Source organism: Chelonia mydas, chromosome 8 (genome assembly GCF_015237465.2).
Source record: "Chelonia mydas isolate rCheMyd1 chromosome 8, rCheMyd1.pri.v2, whole genome shotgun sequence".
NCBI classification, from domain to species: Eukaryota; Metazoa; Chordata; order Testudines; family Cheloniidae; genus Chelonia; species Chelonia mydas.
Window position 1 is genome coordinate 98906062 of NC_057854.1, and position 15780 is coordinate 98921841.

The 15780-nt window shown below is 45.1% G+C and overlaps 1 protein-coding gene across 1 annotated transcript in view; it reads left to right on the forward strand.

Moving 5' to 3' along the window:
• Positions 1-7674: 7674 nt before the first annotated feature.
• TRABD2B (TraB domain containing 2B) overlaps positions 7675-15780 on the forward strand; it is a 407706-nt gene continuing 399600 nt past the window's right edge. Inside the window, exons 1-2 of the mRNA XM_037907480.2 lie at positions 7675-8619; positions 10421-10981. Of these exons, the coding sequence (XP_037763408.1) occupies positions 8512-8619; positions 10421-10981 (669 nt within the window). The 5' untranslated portion in view covers positions 7675-8511. The remainder of the gene's footprint in view (positions 8620-10420; positions 10982-15780) is intronic.

The following is a 15780-nucleotide window of genomic DNA, read 5'->3' on the forward strand; positions in this document are numbered from 1 at the left end:
GCTGCCAACTATACATGGAGCCATTGATCACTACCCATTGAGCCCGGTGATCTAACCAGCTTTCTATCCACCTTATAGTCCATTCATCCAGCCCATACTTTTAAACGTATTCATTTACAAAATGTCTAAGAACATGGAATTTGATTGTTCAAACTTTGACTTATGAAAGAGCTTGGCACTGGACATAAAAAAGAAAATATCACAGTCAGAAAATCCTACATAATAATAATAACATTTATTTCCACAGGGTTTGCAAATAAACAAAACATTTTTCGTCCGGAAAAGACAGTTTCTATGCACACACGCCAATTTGCAATGCAAAACAATTCTTCCAGACAAAGATTTCCTCAGTGAAATTCACAACCTCTGCAAAGAAGGGTTTGGTTGATTTCATTACACACCCTCACAAATCTATATTTACTGTAAAAAATGATCCCATTTCTCTGAATTTCACGAAACTATAAGTCTCTTTGTTCTGTGTTCGTACAGCTCCTAGCACAGAGGGGTCCAGGTCCCTGACTGGGGCTCCAACAAATAAAATAAAAATTTATAACACAGCTCTGCAAAGCTCACTCTCCACTTGAATCTAATTGGGTTTTTAAAAATATGTGAAAAGCCATTTCCAGTACTGAATGCTCAAGCCATTATATGTAGTTTTCTCATTTTTCTCTTCTCTGTTTCTGTGTGAAAGACCCACACAAACATCAGGAGAAACTCACTTACTACATAGGAGACATATTGAAAGTGACTAGGCACAAAATGCTATCAAATGCACAGAGTAATCACTGATAAAAATATATTCTCTTTAATCTCTGTTATAGAAATTTAAGCTATTTTAGAAAGTTGTAGGTTAAAAACAGTGTACAGAAACATGTTATTTTTAAGCTTGACTCCAGGGATTAGTTGGGTTCCTATCACCAGAGAACTAATCAAAGAGAACGCATTGTTGCAACTAATGTTCTAGCTTGTTCCTGTGTTTTAATAGTCTGAGGACAGAGCTGGGCAGAAGAAGAGTTTGAGAGCTTTGTAATAGTGCGTGCTGTTTGCTTTCTGAAACTCAGCTGTTCTTTCTTTCTGGGTTTAGTATTAATTCGTCTTGCTAAGACAATTCAAATGGGAGTTTTATGGTTCTATAATAAACAGAAAGCGGACAACTGAAGGGCATGCAAGAAAAGACAGAAGCCATATATACCATAAGCACTGCATTATGTATTTCATATCACCTACCTTTCTGACATCTTTTCCTATTAACTTTCAGTATGTATCAACAAAGTTGCCACTCTGTCCTGAGCTGTCTTAAATCACTTTAGTCAATCGATGTTTGACACTTTGTACCCTTTGAATTAAGGTTATAAATATATGAAAGCCACTTGGAAAGATCTGACCTGAGAGGAGTGAAAGGTAAAGATTACTATGGCTGAAATGCCACAGCTTCACTCCGATGATTAAGAACGGACTATTCTACACATACACTCGGAAAACAGAAGAGGTGTTAACTCCAGAAGAAATAAACAAGTAGCTGAAGGAAACTAGACCATATTTTTATAACTCGTGGGGAGAGGTGTGTGGAAAGAGTCTAGGAATCTCCAAATTATTATGTTTGAGAGTCTGAATGGAGAAAAAACTAAAATGTTACAATGCAAATCTGAGTGGTGGGAAGAATTTCCCCAGCAACTTCAAATGTACACATATGTATTTGGCTTTATTTTCAGTTGTGCTTGTCTCATCTCTACCCACATTCCATTCATTTTAAAGCACTATTTTTCTAAACCAGACCACTCTGGAACCTTGCAAAAGAGACTTCCTCAAGGAGAGTCTGAGCTCATCTGAAATCAATACGAGTCCTTCCACTGCTTTACCAGGCAATGAATCAGGCCTTAAAAAAGCAATCTTCCCAGTCATCAGTGGAGTCTTCATTACAGCTTCTATTGTCACCTCCACCACGTTATCTTCCCTTCCACATTTTATTCCATTTCCCCAGGGGGAAAACTGGGAGCCTGGGTGAGTCTTGCCGTGTTTTCTATAGGTCAACAATTCTGGACTCTTCGTGTGCTTACAATCTATACCACCCGGCCTCCAAAGATTTACATATGTGCTTCACTTTAAGCACGAGTAGCCCTGTTGGCGTCAACTATTCATTCAGCAGCACCCTGAGCACTTTGGCATGCAGTGAGGGGCACTTGATCAACCAGATATCACGTGTGTGACACGAATAATAATAGCAATCGACTGGCAACTAGAGGGTAAAATTCCATAGGCTCCAGAGCATGCCCATCCACTCCCAGAAGAAGAGATTCCCCATGTTATCAGGGTAGCGGCCAGCTAGCTTTACAAAAGCTTTCCACGTATCCAGAGTGGCTTCACATTTCAGTACGGCACAGTTTGCATCAGTATACTGCATTTGTAGAGTGCCTAGCACAAGCACATCCCACCCCCCACCCCCCAATCAGCAGGGGCCTGCAACACAAATAAATAATATGAGCCCATGACAATGTTATATGTGCTGTATCCTGAATTATTAATTAACAATGAAACCAAATCCTCCCAACCCAAACACCTCTTTGATCTTTGGGAAAGTTCAGATCTTAGGCCCAGGTCCATTGCTAAAGAAACAGCATCAAGAGAAATGCTGGGAAGACAGAGTTTTGTCATGTGATGTTAGAAAACATTTCATGGTGGAATTTATTAACATACAAGGACCTTGCGAGACACAATGACCTACTAAACTTATAACTAACTAGGCTTTTGTTTATCTGATCAACAGATGGTGTTTTTCTAATCTCACAGCTATTCCGCATCACAGCACTGAAGTGGCTGCTGGAAAAGGAAATTCATCTTGGAATCAAAAGACCCACCAGTCTAAAAATGAACAGGCCCACACATGGAAATACAAATGCAACAAACGCGAGCCATATTTCACAGGCTGTAAAATAAAATAAGCGGTGGGGTTTTTTAAAAGCAGATCTGCTAAATAGGTGAATTTCATATGTGTATGGTTTTGTATACAAAAGGTAGCACTGAAAGTCCACTGATGATTCTTGCAAGAATAGAGATGTTTTTAAAACCCTGCATAATGACAGGTTTCAGAGTAACAGCCGTGTTAGTCTGTATTCGTAAAAAGAAAAGGAGTACTTGTGGCACCTTAGAGACTAACCAGTTTATTTGAGCATGAGCTTTCGTGAGCTACAGCTCACTTCATCGGATGCATTCATGCTATGCATCCGATGAAGTGAGCTGTAGCTCACGAAAGCTCATGCTCAAATAAACTGGTTAGTCTCTAAGGTGCCACAAGTACTCCTTTTCTTTTTAAAACCCTGAGTCATAGCCAGATTCCATGATGGGCATTATACTCTGCCTATCTACGTTCCTTCTTCATTGGATGTGGCACTTTCCATTTTCTGTCTTAAACTGCTGAGTACTGTATGCTGTTAAACAGTTTCCTCGCCCCACCCCAGAAGTGGTTGCATTTCAGTAGTATTTCAAGTGATTCCCAATAATTAGCAAAACAATTTAGGAGCATTCAGGATGACACACATGATATAAATATACACTGATACTATTCAATATTATACCCAAAAAAGTAACATGCCACATTAAAAATGAAAGATTCTAGATTTTTTTCAAAAGCATGATTATTTTAACTGGAATTCTTGAAATTCAAAAAGAAAGTCCCTGTTCCAAAATAATTCATTTACTTTTACAGTTTGTTCCTCTGGGCAATTTTTATAGCTAGCCTTTTCTACCAGCTAACTGCTAACCATCAAACCATTAAGCTTCTTTAACAGGCTTTGGGGTTTATCACAGATGCCCTGAACTGCTCCAGCTTGAAACCTACAGTAGCAGGTAGAGAGTTATACATGTTCAAAGATCAGAGCAATTATTTAATGATTTTGGTAAATATTTACATTAGAAGGGGGTTAACATTACTTCAGATTTGCCCTGAACGGCTGTGTTAAATGAGAAGTGCAGGGACATATGGAACTGATCTTAAAAGAAAAATTACAAGTACACAAAAGAATTAATTTCCCTTGCTGCTGCAGAAGCGATGGCCTTGTAAAAGTCATCGGTCTGAGGCGTGCCTTTAAGTCCTAGGTGAGACGTCATGATGGATGGCATGCGATTTGCGGTCTGCCGTTTCTGCTCCCTGGACCGTTGACTGAAATTTCCACAACCCGACTCCGCAACTTTAATAGGACAGTTCGGCTTCTGTCTCCTGCTGGGATGTACGTTCCTGTTCTTTTTATGGTTACTTTAGTCATCTCACCCGCAAGCAGCATAAATCAACAAGAGGCTGTGCTTTCCCAGCTAGACGGCGCTTGCATTAAGGGATGGCTCAGGGATTTGCTATAAACCCGGGTATATATGGATCCCAGTACACCTGCCTTTTACCTAGCAATGGCTACCTGCATTGCCCTTGTGCACAGATAGATCTATTCGTGTTAGGAGCACTGCGGGCTGGGCCCATACACAACTAACTATCCTACAGGCCGACAGGTTTCAGTGGTAGCCATGTTAGTCTGTATCAGCCAAAAAAAAAATGAGGAGTTCTTGTGGCTAAGAGGCTGTGCGGGAGCGCAGGGGCAGGGGAGTGCTTGGAGGGAGCAGAGTATCACCCTGCCCTTGCATCTCCTGGCTGGCCCCAGAGCGAGGTGTTGGGGGCTCGTCAGAGGGTATGGCATGGCACCGTGTGGGAGCAGCTCCCCCACTGGCAGCCACCTGTCCTATTGCCCTTCCAGCGGCCTACACCCTCCGCGGGGATGCGGTTAAAGTGTCTCATCAGGGCTGAGCATTGATGCCCCACTGAGATTAATTGGGGAGACCCACCAGCCATCATTCCTGAAGGCAGGTGGCATGCTGCTGGAAGGCTGGCTTCCCGCCCACGCCAGGGCTAAAAACAGGCTGCCTCTTCCGGCTCCTTTGGGATTTCCCTTGGCAGCATGTCGGGGATAGATTGTCATCATGCAGCTCTTTAGATGTAAGCAACGGAGAAAAGAAAAGGGGTACTTGTGGCACCTTAGAGACTAACCAATTTATTTGAGCATAAGCTTTCGTGAGCTACAGCTCACTTCATCGGATGCATTCAGTGAAAAATACAGTGTATCACAAAGCTTATGCTCAAATAAATTTGTTAGTCTCTAAGGTGCCACAGTCCTCCTTTTCTTTTTGCGAATACAGACTAACACGGCTGCTACTCTGAAACCAAGCAACGGAGAGACATCCAGATTAAAAGCTTCAAGTGTCCTAATTATCAATTCAACTTACACTTGCATAGTAGCAGCCACCCAGCAGCGGTAAATACTTATCTACAGGTAACGTTTACTCAGCCAGCCACCAGCATTAACTAATCCTATACAGATAACTCAGCCAGCCAGGAAGTCTCCCCAGGAACACACCCTTGGCTTTCCCCCAAGCCCTACCAGCTTTTGTGGCCTGCCGTGAAGGTCACCAATGATGGGTTATTTTTGACCAAAGATGGAAGCACATTCCAAAGTCCTCACCGAGGGGTGGCTTGTCAGGCCAGGCAAGTGAGGCGCAGCCTAACCGAGAATTCCCCCAAGCTACAAAGTACATTTTGCATAGCCTTGGTCACGTCATTGATAAATATCTCCGGCTTGGACAAAGGACAAACTGTGATTTGACGTAACAGTCCCAACCGACTCCCTCCCCTAGTGAAACGCAACGCCAGAAAGTTCAAAGTGAGACTCCAATCGTGGAATAGGTAATCGTGCCTCAAGAAGCGGCCTTGTTACCACAGCGATTTACCACACCTAGGAGTCACTTCATAAGGGCTTTGCTATGGTAGCCATGGCTGGGTGAGGCAGGAGAGCAGCAGTTAAGCCTGCCAGGCATTTACAGGGGGTAGGGATGGGACCGGCACCCTGTGCTCCCCCGAATCCCTGGGTGTTTGCACAAAGGGGCAATATCGAAGCATCCAGGCCCTCCTGGCACGCCTTCCCACCCCTTGCACCCGTCTGGGTAACGGTGGCAGCAGCTCCAGCTTCTTCACTATAAATAAGGGTATGTTTCAGTAGCTATTACACCGTACATGGGCCGGGGGTGGAAAGAGCTATAGAAAAAGGCTGAGGACTCCAGCTTAGAGCCTCTGGTGAGCGCAGCTGTGACAGCGTGCACCAAGGAGAAATGCAACCATCTTGCTGCACATGGGTACAGTAGATACGCATGTTTACAATTCCAGCCCCGCACCTGCAAAGAGCTCTGCATGGGAAACCCCTACAGCCACATGGAACAATTTGCAAGGTTTCCAGAGTGCTTGTAAACAATGGTCCTGTACAGACTTACACACGTAAGTAACTTGACACACATGGGTAGCCCCACTGAAGTCAGTGTAATTCTTTATCAGATCATGGCCTTAGTTGGAAAAAATCTATCCCCCTTTATGCGTTTCCTATCTCCAGGATCTTGTCTGATAAATCCGTGGGTCTAATTTTCCTCTATAAAAATGTGCCACTGATATCAAAGCTATTGTTAGGAGAACACACTGTTTTCATGTCTGGAGGCCAGAAACGGAATCCAAGCAAAACAAATTTGATTTGCTTTCAACGTCAAAGCCCCTTCAATCGTCTTGTGTAGTTACATTTGTTTAATAGTAACCACAGTGACTGATACACGTGACGTCATTTCAGGCTTTGCCTGGGTTTTAGAAGAATCTTATTTATAATTAATCAGAGGGACCCGATCCTGCCAGCTTTACCCTGGCAAATGCCCATTACCAAAAATGGGAGTTTTGATTAAGGACTCAGGAAGTAGTTAGAAAACCAGTCACCTTTAACTCTTTACAGCACAGCGTGTATGTAATATACACACGGAGCGCTCAATGCCTACCCCAGGTAGATTTTATGTTTTAATATGTTAAAAGATGACCTGAGCATTGATGCTTAGATATAAACTTCCCCAAAGTTTGGGGAGTGTTTAGATCCAGGATTTGGATTACTGCAGATAGGGACCAGCTGTACAGTTCTGACCCAGAGCTCTTCTGTTGTGTTGCATGGATGTGGGTGGTTCCAAGCCACTGTATATACCATTGATATACATTGTCCCCCCATTTTAGATATGGGGACGCCCATGCGCAGAGGGGTTATGTTCAATTTGCCCACGCACATGCAGTAAGTAAATGGAAGAGCTGGGCGTAGAATCTAAGCGTGAAATCCTGGCCATGCTGAAGTCAATGGCAAAACTTTCACGGACTTTAGTTGGGCTAGGATTTTGCCTGAAGCCAGCTACTCTCACATAGCCACTTCCAAGTGGTGACAAGCCACACATGTTTTGAGATTCTTATGAAGTGTCATATCAGAGCCTCTGAAGTTTGCAAAACTGGACCAGAGATCTCTTTAGAGAAGCCTACTTTCTCAGGAGGCTTTATATCCCGATTCCAACCCAGGGGTGCAAAGGCAGCTGCCAAGGGGAATGGACGTGGGAAAATACACATTCAACTGTTTCAAAAGCTTGAACACAAAGTTGTGGTTTGATTCTATAATGAAGGCCTGGAGGATTCAGGGGTGGGAAGGAAGGGCATATGGTCATTTTTTACAGTTGTTTGGAGAGAAGGACTGAAGGCAAACACACTCGGGGATAGTGAATTCTACAAACACCTGCATGTGACCCTGCTCAGATTAAGAAATAAAACTGAAAGGGGGGGGGGGCATATTTCTTCTTCTGTAGCAACGAGGAGAGGCCCTGGAAAGTTTGGCAACGATTTAAGAAGAAACTCACCTTTCAAAAGGAACCGCTAATTGAGAGGGTACCTTGCAGCTGCATGTTCAGAGTGTTTAACCCCCATTCTCGCCCCGTCCAGCTGCAGGTGAAAATCGGGACAACTGAGGCACTGAACCGAGGAAACCAGCGGGCTGATCAAACCGGTCCCTTTGCCGGCAGGGTGAAGCTGCCTATGGACTGAGCCTTCAGCGTCGGCTGGTGAGATGATTGAGAAACAGGCGCCCTCTAGTGGCGGCAGCTCCTCCCTGCGGCGCATCAAAAAAAAAAAAAAAAAAAAAGTTTGGGAAAGTTGGAAGTTGCTGTAAGTTTTTGCCTCCTCGCTGCGTGTGTGTGTGTGTCTGTGATATTGACATGCAGATCAGTACCCGCCTTCCTGTGCCTGTTCAAATAGCCGTCCCCAGCTCCATCCTCACCAGCGAGGCTCCAAGCCCCCCTCCTGGAAAGCTCCTTTTGCTCTCCCACCTCCTTTCCCCAGCGCCGAAAAGCTGCTCCGGCCAGCTCAGAAGTGGCTCCTGCGGTCTGCAAACAGAGCATGGCGGAGGCTGGGGCTCCGCCGCAGAGCCGGGCGCATCCTCGGAGCAGCCTTTCCCCCTCTGACAGGCCCTGAGCAGAGAGGGGGGCTCCGGGCGCCGGCTCCTGCTCTGCACTTGTCGCCTGCGGACGGGACGGGCGAAGTTTGTCTGAATAACCAGACCGGGGCAAGGACGGGGCCGGGGGCGGGGGGGCGATTGAGACCCCGAAGAGCCACCAGGGAAGGCTCAGCTGGGGAGAGGCAGGATGCAACCCACCCTGGCGCTGCTCTACTTCATCTTCGGGGGGATCCTGCCAGGCGCGACATCCAGGAGGAAGCAGACGGACCCCGGGCCATGTGAGCTGCCCCGATCGGTGAGCGGCTTCCCCTCGCCCCAGCCCGCGCCCTGCGCTCCGGCTTCACGCCCAAGCCCCAGGAACGACCAGACGACCCGCAGTGGGGGGGGACTGGCCCTCTGCCTGCCATTCTCCTCCAGGTGCCGGCGGGGGGAGGGGGGAAGGGGTTAATTGCTGCTTTCTACCCTCCCCGCCCCAATCAGTTCCCCCTGCCAGGGCATGGAGACATTCCCATCCCAGCCCTGTTTGCCTCCCTCTCCTCTGATGGACCAGGGGGCGGCTGCGGGGCTTGGCTCAAGGGGGACAGGGGGGTTGCCCAGTTTGCACAGGGCATGCCAGCTGCCAGGCGCTTTCTCCCCAAGGAGCCCTGCAGGGAGACGGGGCTGGACTGCGGCTGCTCCAGGGCAAAGCTATGGGGTGGGTCTGATCCCGCCAGCCCAAGGGGGTCACTTTCCCTCTGCCTGCCTGGCTGGATCCACACGTCCAGCGCCCCTGTGCAGAGAGCTCGTCCGGCTGCATCTCCACACGCACCGGGCAGTGCCTCTAGAGAGGCAGGGCGCATGGGTATGGGCGCATGGCTGTGAGCGTACCCCGCTGCGTGGGAGCATGCACCTCCTGTGGGGAGAGTTTATACATGGGGGTAGATACACGCACATTAAATACAGTTTCTGCATATGTCTTTCCATATCTACACACTGCCTCCCCTGAGCACTGTGTGTAGATAGGGGCACATATAGCTTCTGCATATATATTTCATGGGGGTCTAGCCATCACCACATTTATCTGTGTGGTTACATGCTAATTGTGCAGGGACGTGTATATATAGCTATAGAAACATAGATCAGTACAGTTACTGAAAAGGGATCCACTTTTCTGAATTTGCCAAGGTGCCAGTTAGATTTTAAAGCGGAAATCCCATAAGCTGGGTTTGCTAATTGGATAAGCGTTGTTATAGCCAACATAGGATGGACTCTAATAGCGTTAGCCTTCTTTCCACCTTCTCTGTATGTATCTATCTATCTTCTGACTATATGTTCCATTCTATGCATCCGATGAAGTGGGCTGCAGCCCACGAAAGCTTATGCTCTAATGAATTTGTCAGTCTCTAAAGCGCCACAAATCCTCCTGTTCTTTTTGCGGATACAGACTAACACGGCTGTACTCTAAACCTTCTTTTATTGGCCGCAGGGAGTGTTCACTTACTAATTTTAAGGCTGGATTCCTTTCAGGGCCACTTTGAACTTGAACTGTATTTCTCAAATCAGGGCACTTGCTTACTCGTAACTAGCCAACAAGTTATTAATTCGCCCAGAACCACATAAGTTACACAACCCACAGTTCATCACTCACATGGAGACAGAACCAATGTTTTGGGTGTGCACTGCACACACACTACAGTCAGTCACAGACTAGAGTTGAGTTATACCAAGGATCAATGCACATGACAAGATTTCTTATTCACGTAGGTACACGCACAGGGACTGTATTTTATCTGGCCTTGTGTTTTATAGCGGCTCGGTGTGCATATGCCTGGAGTGTGTGTTTGTGTGCCCATACATACGGAGACAGTTTATGTGTGGTTTATTTGTGTTGCGTATGGATTTATGGAGATAGACCGTTTCGGTGTGTATCTCACAGACATCTCTACTGAGGCTGTGTGTTATCCACAATGTGCATTGTAGGTATAGTGTGTGCAGCAGAGTTGCTGTATATAAAATTCTCTCTCTCTCTCTCTCACATGCTGTCCTGTTGTTTTGCTGGCCCTGAGCCTCGTCCCCAAAACGGGCTGGCTCTCTGACTGTCTCTCCCCCATCCCCAGCAGGGAGAGCTAAACTCCTTCTTGTGGACCATTCGCCGGGACCCCCCGGCCTACCTGTTTGGTACCATCCACGTGCCCTATACGCGGGTGTGGGACTTCATCCCCGAGAACTCCAAGGCAGCGTTCCAGGCCAGCTCCAGCGTGTACTTCGAACTGGACCTCACTGATCCCTACACCATCTCAGGCCTGGCCAGCTGCCAGCTGCTGCCCCACGGCGAGAACCTGCAGGACGTGCTGCCCCGGGAACTCTACCGCCGCCTCAAGCGGCACCTGGAGTACGTCAAGCTGATGCTGCCACACTGGATGACCCCAGACCAGCGGGGCAAGGGGCTGTATGCCGACTACCTCTTCAATGCCATTGCTGGCAACTGGGAGCGCAAGAGGCCCGTCTGGGTGATGCTGATGGTCAACTCCCTGACTGAGACGGACATCCGCTCCCGAGGGGTGCCGGTGCTAGACCTCTACCTGGCCCAGGAGGCTGAGCGGATGAAGAAGAGGACAGGAGCTGTGGAGAGGGTGGAAGAGCAGTGCCACCCACTGAATGGGCTCAACTTCTCCCAGGTAAGGGGGGCTTGGGCCCCTGGGCTTCTCTGCCCATCCCAGTGGGGGGAGGAGGAAGGGAAACTGACCAGCGCCAGGGTAAGGGAGCTCAGGAAGACAAAGCATGAGCCAAAGCCCACTGAGGCTGCGACGGCCTTTAGAGCAGGCCCTCAGCAACCCAACGCAGCGATCAAGTGACATAACACTGATGGTGCTGTGTATCTGCAGAGGTGACTCTTTCCCTCTGTGTGTGCACGGGATAGCCACCACAACACAAATGTGCGCACACATACACTCTCGCTCTCTACTGCATGCGATATTAGGGAGCCAGAGGCACCGAGATGTGGTGTCTACAAGTTTGTAATTTGCAAGGGAATGTGTCAAACCTAGTATGTAATTTCTCCAGCAACTTGGTAAAAAGTTTTTAACACCATCCTCTCATTCCCTGCAACTCAGAAGTAAAAATGTGGACTAACTGCGTGGGGGGAGTTTTAATGTCATTTTCAGTGTGTTTAATGTTACGCAAACTGCTTAGGTGTTCTTACTTTATTATTCCACGTCTAAAGAAATGGACTTTCATATAAGCTGTTGTGTATTGAGATAAGTTGAATTTTCATTTCTTGAATTTGCAAGGGGGCGGGGGAGGGCTGTGAAGAGGAGGTAAAGCTTGGAAAGTGAAGGACAGATTAAGGAGCAAGTGTTGGTGTAGCTTGAATCCAGAATGTCTCTTTCTGTGCGTAGATTCAGCTTTCTAAACCAGATTTCAAGCCAGGATCTATTTCATTTTAGTGGACTAGCAGTAATACATTCACAGATCTTGACGTTGCTTTGTGAAACTGTCAAATTAGACATACTGGAAATTCTGAAAATGAGCAAAAAGAGTGGGAGGGGGAAATATTCCAGAGAAGACCATAACTTACAATTACAATGCATCATTTTTTTAACCGGCTTCTGTCGTTACTGTTAGTGCAACTATTTCCTGTCCTACCCTGCTGTCCTTATTTGAAAAAAAAATCCTCAGTGACCCTTTAAGTGGAGAAATTGCCACCAAGTGATGCATTTTCCAAAGATCTAATGGGGGTTTTGCTTTACAGGGGAAAATCACTTTTTTTTTTCTTTTAGCAAAAATAAATTCCTTTAATGTTCCCAGTTGTAAGCGTGTACACAGAGTATATAGAGTCCCCACAGCAAATCTCTGAGAGCCTGGAGTCTGAGAGCATGGAAAATATAGTTTTAGTTGTTAAAAAATTCTTATTTCTAAAACTACAGACATCTGTGTTTTTTGACAAGGAATTTGCTTCTCCCTTTCCCTCAAAGAGTTAACTGCCTTTTCTTTTTTGTTGACCACATACTTCTTTAAAACCAAAGTCTAAATAATTAACCACGGTATCCTCCCAATATTGATCCAATCCTAGTTGGCTGGAGTAGGTCAAATGGTACTTAAAATAAAACACATGAAAGACCTTAGTTAAAAACCTACACTTGGAAGCCTTTTAAATGTGAATCATATTACACATTTTTGTGTGTGTGCGGGAAAGAGAATTGCAAAGAAATGTTCTTACCATAGTACTCAGGGGATGAGAAATCAACTTATTTTCCTTTTGGTCATTAGTTTTTAATGTGTACATAGAATCCCCCTTCCTTTAAAAAAAAAGAAATCAGGACTATTACCTATTTAGTAAAGGAGTTGTTTTATAGACAGTAAAGGGGAATTTTGTGGAAAATTCTGATTTTTATTAACAAAATGTTAGGTTTTGATTATTATGGATTGGTGACATTACTATGAAAACAGGTCACCGTTAAAGAGTAACTTTAAAAATATTATTTTTCTTAGCTTGACGCCACTTCTGGAAAGGTGGCTGTCAAAACAACATGAGACAAAATTAAGTAAAACAAACCAGATAGCTCTTTACTTGCTTCCTTTAAGGTGAATACATTCTGGCACTTGGCAAATTGTTTGGCGGTAGTAATTTGTAATGTTATCACTCTGTCTAGCAGTCTCACTGCTTGGGGTATTACTGTGCTAATTGAGAGGAGCGGGTTCCTATAACTAGGTTTCTCCTCTTAATTCTAAATCTTGGAGCCTTCTGTAAGACACACATAATTAAACGTACTAAAAATGGAAATCAGAAATTGACCAGTTCTTATATTCCACTCTGTGTGTGTGGTTTGAGAACATCTGTGCTAAATTACACTCCCATATCTGCTAAGGGCATCAGCACTTCTTACCTGCTTTCAGCATTACTCTAATATTGCATATAATATATAAGAATATTTGGAAATCATGTCTTGTGATTGTGCCTCATTTAAACATCTCTATGCTTTTGTTTTCCAGGGAAAAATCCAGCATGTTTCCCTTAGTAAGTTTTAAAAAATAGTCATTTGCTTCCTCCCTGATGACATCCCCCTTTCCCCCCCGCTGCCATCCCCCCATATGAAAGGCAGCTTTGTGTTACTGAAAATTTTGTTTAGGACTTTGTACACCAAATCCGTTAATCTGATACCATGAGGAGGGGAAAATCAAGAAGTGATCACCCCGTTGTACTTGGTTTTTTATTGTTTCTTAAAGAAACGGGAGGGTTTTGCATTGTTAACCAGGAATGTTCCATGCCCAGAGTTCTTTCAATTTGTGAATTGTTTTATCAGATGAGAAAATTAAGGTGTACAATGTAACTCACTTCTTCTTTGAAAATGTGGTCTATCATTTTCCCATTAAGAAAAGGAGGACTTGTGGCACCTTAGAGACTAACAAATTTATTTGAGCATAAGCTTTCGTGAGCTACAGCTCACTTCATCGGATACCTTGGCAATATAACATTTGTAGTCTGAGCCTCCATTCTGCCTGGAACTTCTGTACAGTATTCCCTGCTGATATATGGAGACCATGTGGCTGATATATGGCAGCTTTACCACTGATCTTAATTGCTTTCTAAGTGTTCTTGAGATTGAGAGGGACCCAATCTAGTGTTTACAAGCACCCACAACTCCTAGTGACTTCAGTGAGAGTTTTGGTTACCCAAGAAATGCAGGGTCGGGCCCTGGATATTAGTAAGTACCAGCACTAGCAAACAACACAGTGCATCACTTGGTGGTAAAGGTTTCTAAATCCACGTGTGATAAGTAAAGGTGGGTCAGAACCTCATATTCCAGCATTGGGAAAGTTTGGATTCCGATTCAGAACAGATCAGAACAATATGGATCCATCTTAGTAGCTTTGATGAAGAGTGAAGTTTTTGGGAAATAGCTCAAAGGTTTGGTGCCTAAATCCCTTTGAGGATCTGGGCCTGAGTTCTTAACAGACACTGCCCTGAATCTCCAAGCTCAGGTCCTGCTTCACATCCATATTTTGAACTCACCCATGTCTTGTGGAGTTGCGTGGAATCTGCAGTGCCAGTTCAGGCCCATCTCTAGTTTTTAGGCTCCTAGTCCCAGATTAGGACATTCTATGGCAAGGGAGGAGGAAAGGCAGTCACATGAATACCAATGGGAGCAGACGTGATTTGCCCACAAATGTTCCATGGGGTGAGAGAGAGGATAATGCTTCCTGGAGCTCTAGAAGGAGCAATATCTCCCGGTGCTCTTGGGACCCCACTATCTAAAAGCTCCAATATAGTTATAACAAGGGCTTTCCACGAAGCGAAAGTACCTGTTTGATTTTGGGTAGACGTGGGCCGACCCCACACCTGATCACACTGAAATTTGGGGAACTTCACCTCCAGATTTGGATCTGAACTTTGCAGCCGGCTCCTAACTCTGTTAGGGGACCTGGGTGAAATCAGGTGTCCATTAAAACAAATGGGACTGTTGCCATTGACTTCAACGGAGCCAGGATTTCACCCCTGTATCTGAGCACCCCTGATTCCAGGGGAAGATTTGCAACTTCGCTGTTCAGTCCTGTTTCTAGACAGGGAACCCAGCATGATTGCCAAGAAGGTATTTACTCCCTCCCTCTAATTCGTTCCTATATATTATCCACTTCACTCTCTTTCATCTCCCATCACTAGTTCTTTGTCCACACAGTTAATCCACATTCAGTTGGTGGCAAAGCCTTTCGTTACTATGCTTCCTGTTTGCAAAGTAGCCTTGCTAAACACCCAGTGTTGTCCTGATGATTTTAAACCTATCCATACGTGGGAAATAACACTGATTGAACGAAGGCTGTGTTCATTATCCTCAAGATATCTAGGTTTTCCTACTTAGTCCTGAATCTGATTATTATCTAGATTGTATCACTGCAAGATATGGTGGGATAAATTAAATGAGAGACGTAATATCAAACTGTAATTGATTGGCTCAGAGACAGCCTCGAAGAAAGGAGCTCTAGATAGTGTCAGATTAAACATCACACTTAGCTATTCTCTTCCTTTTATTTCTCTTCCGCCTTACTCTTTGCACAAATAAACATTGTTTTCCTATTTCCCACCAAGGAGAGTCAGAATGAAGTGGGAGAAATGACTTTGTTAACAAAGTCAGTCTTCATTTCCCAGGTCCTGCTGTTCCATCAAACTCTGGGACATGGCAGCTCTGATTACGCTATTGATAGGATTACAGAGAGTACAAGTGCTGTTTAATAAAAGGACTATGGGTGGTCCATCATGTTTGGCTGGTGACATCTATCTGCACTCTTTACGCTGGGCTCTGAATAGCAGAACCACATGAAATATTAATATACAGACAGGGCAATATTTTTGTACACCCAGCATTCCTCCCCTGCCTTTTTAAAAATGATTAAATATTTTTGCATCTACAAGGGCCATACTCTTCAGATGGTACAAATTGCTGTAGCTCTGATTTCAGTGGAGCGATGCCAGTTTACACCA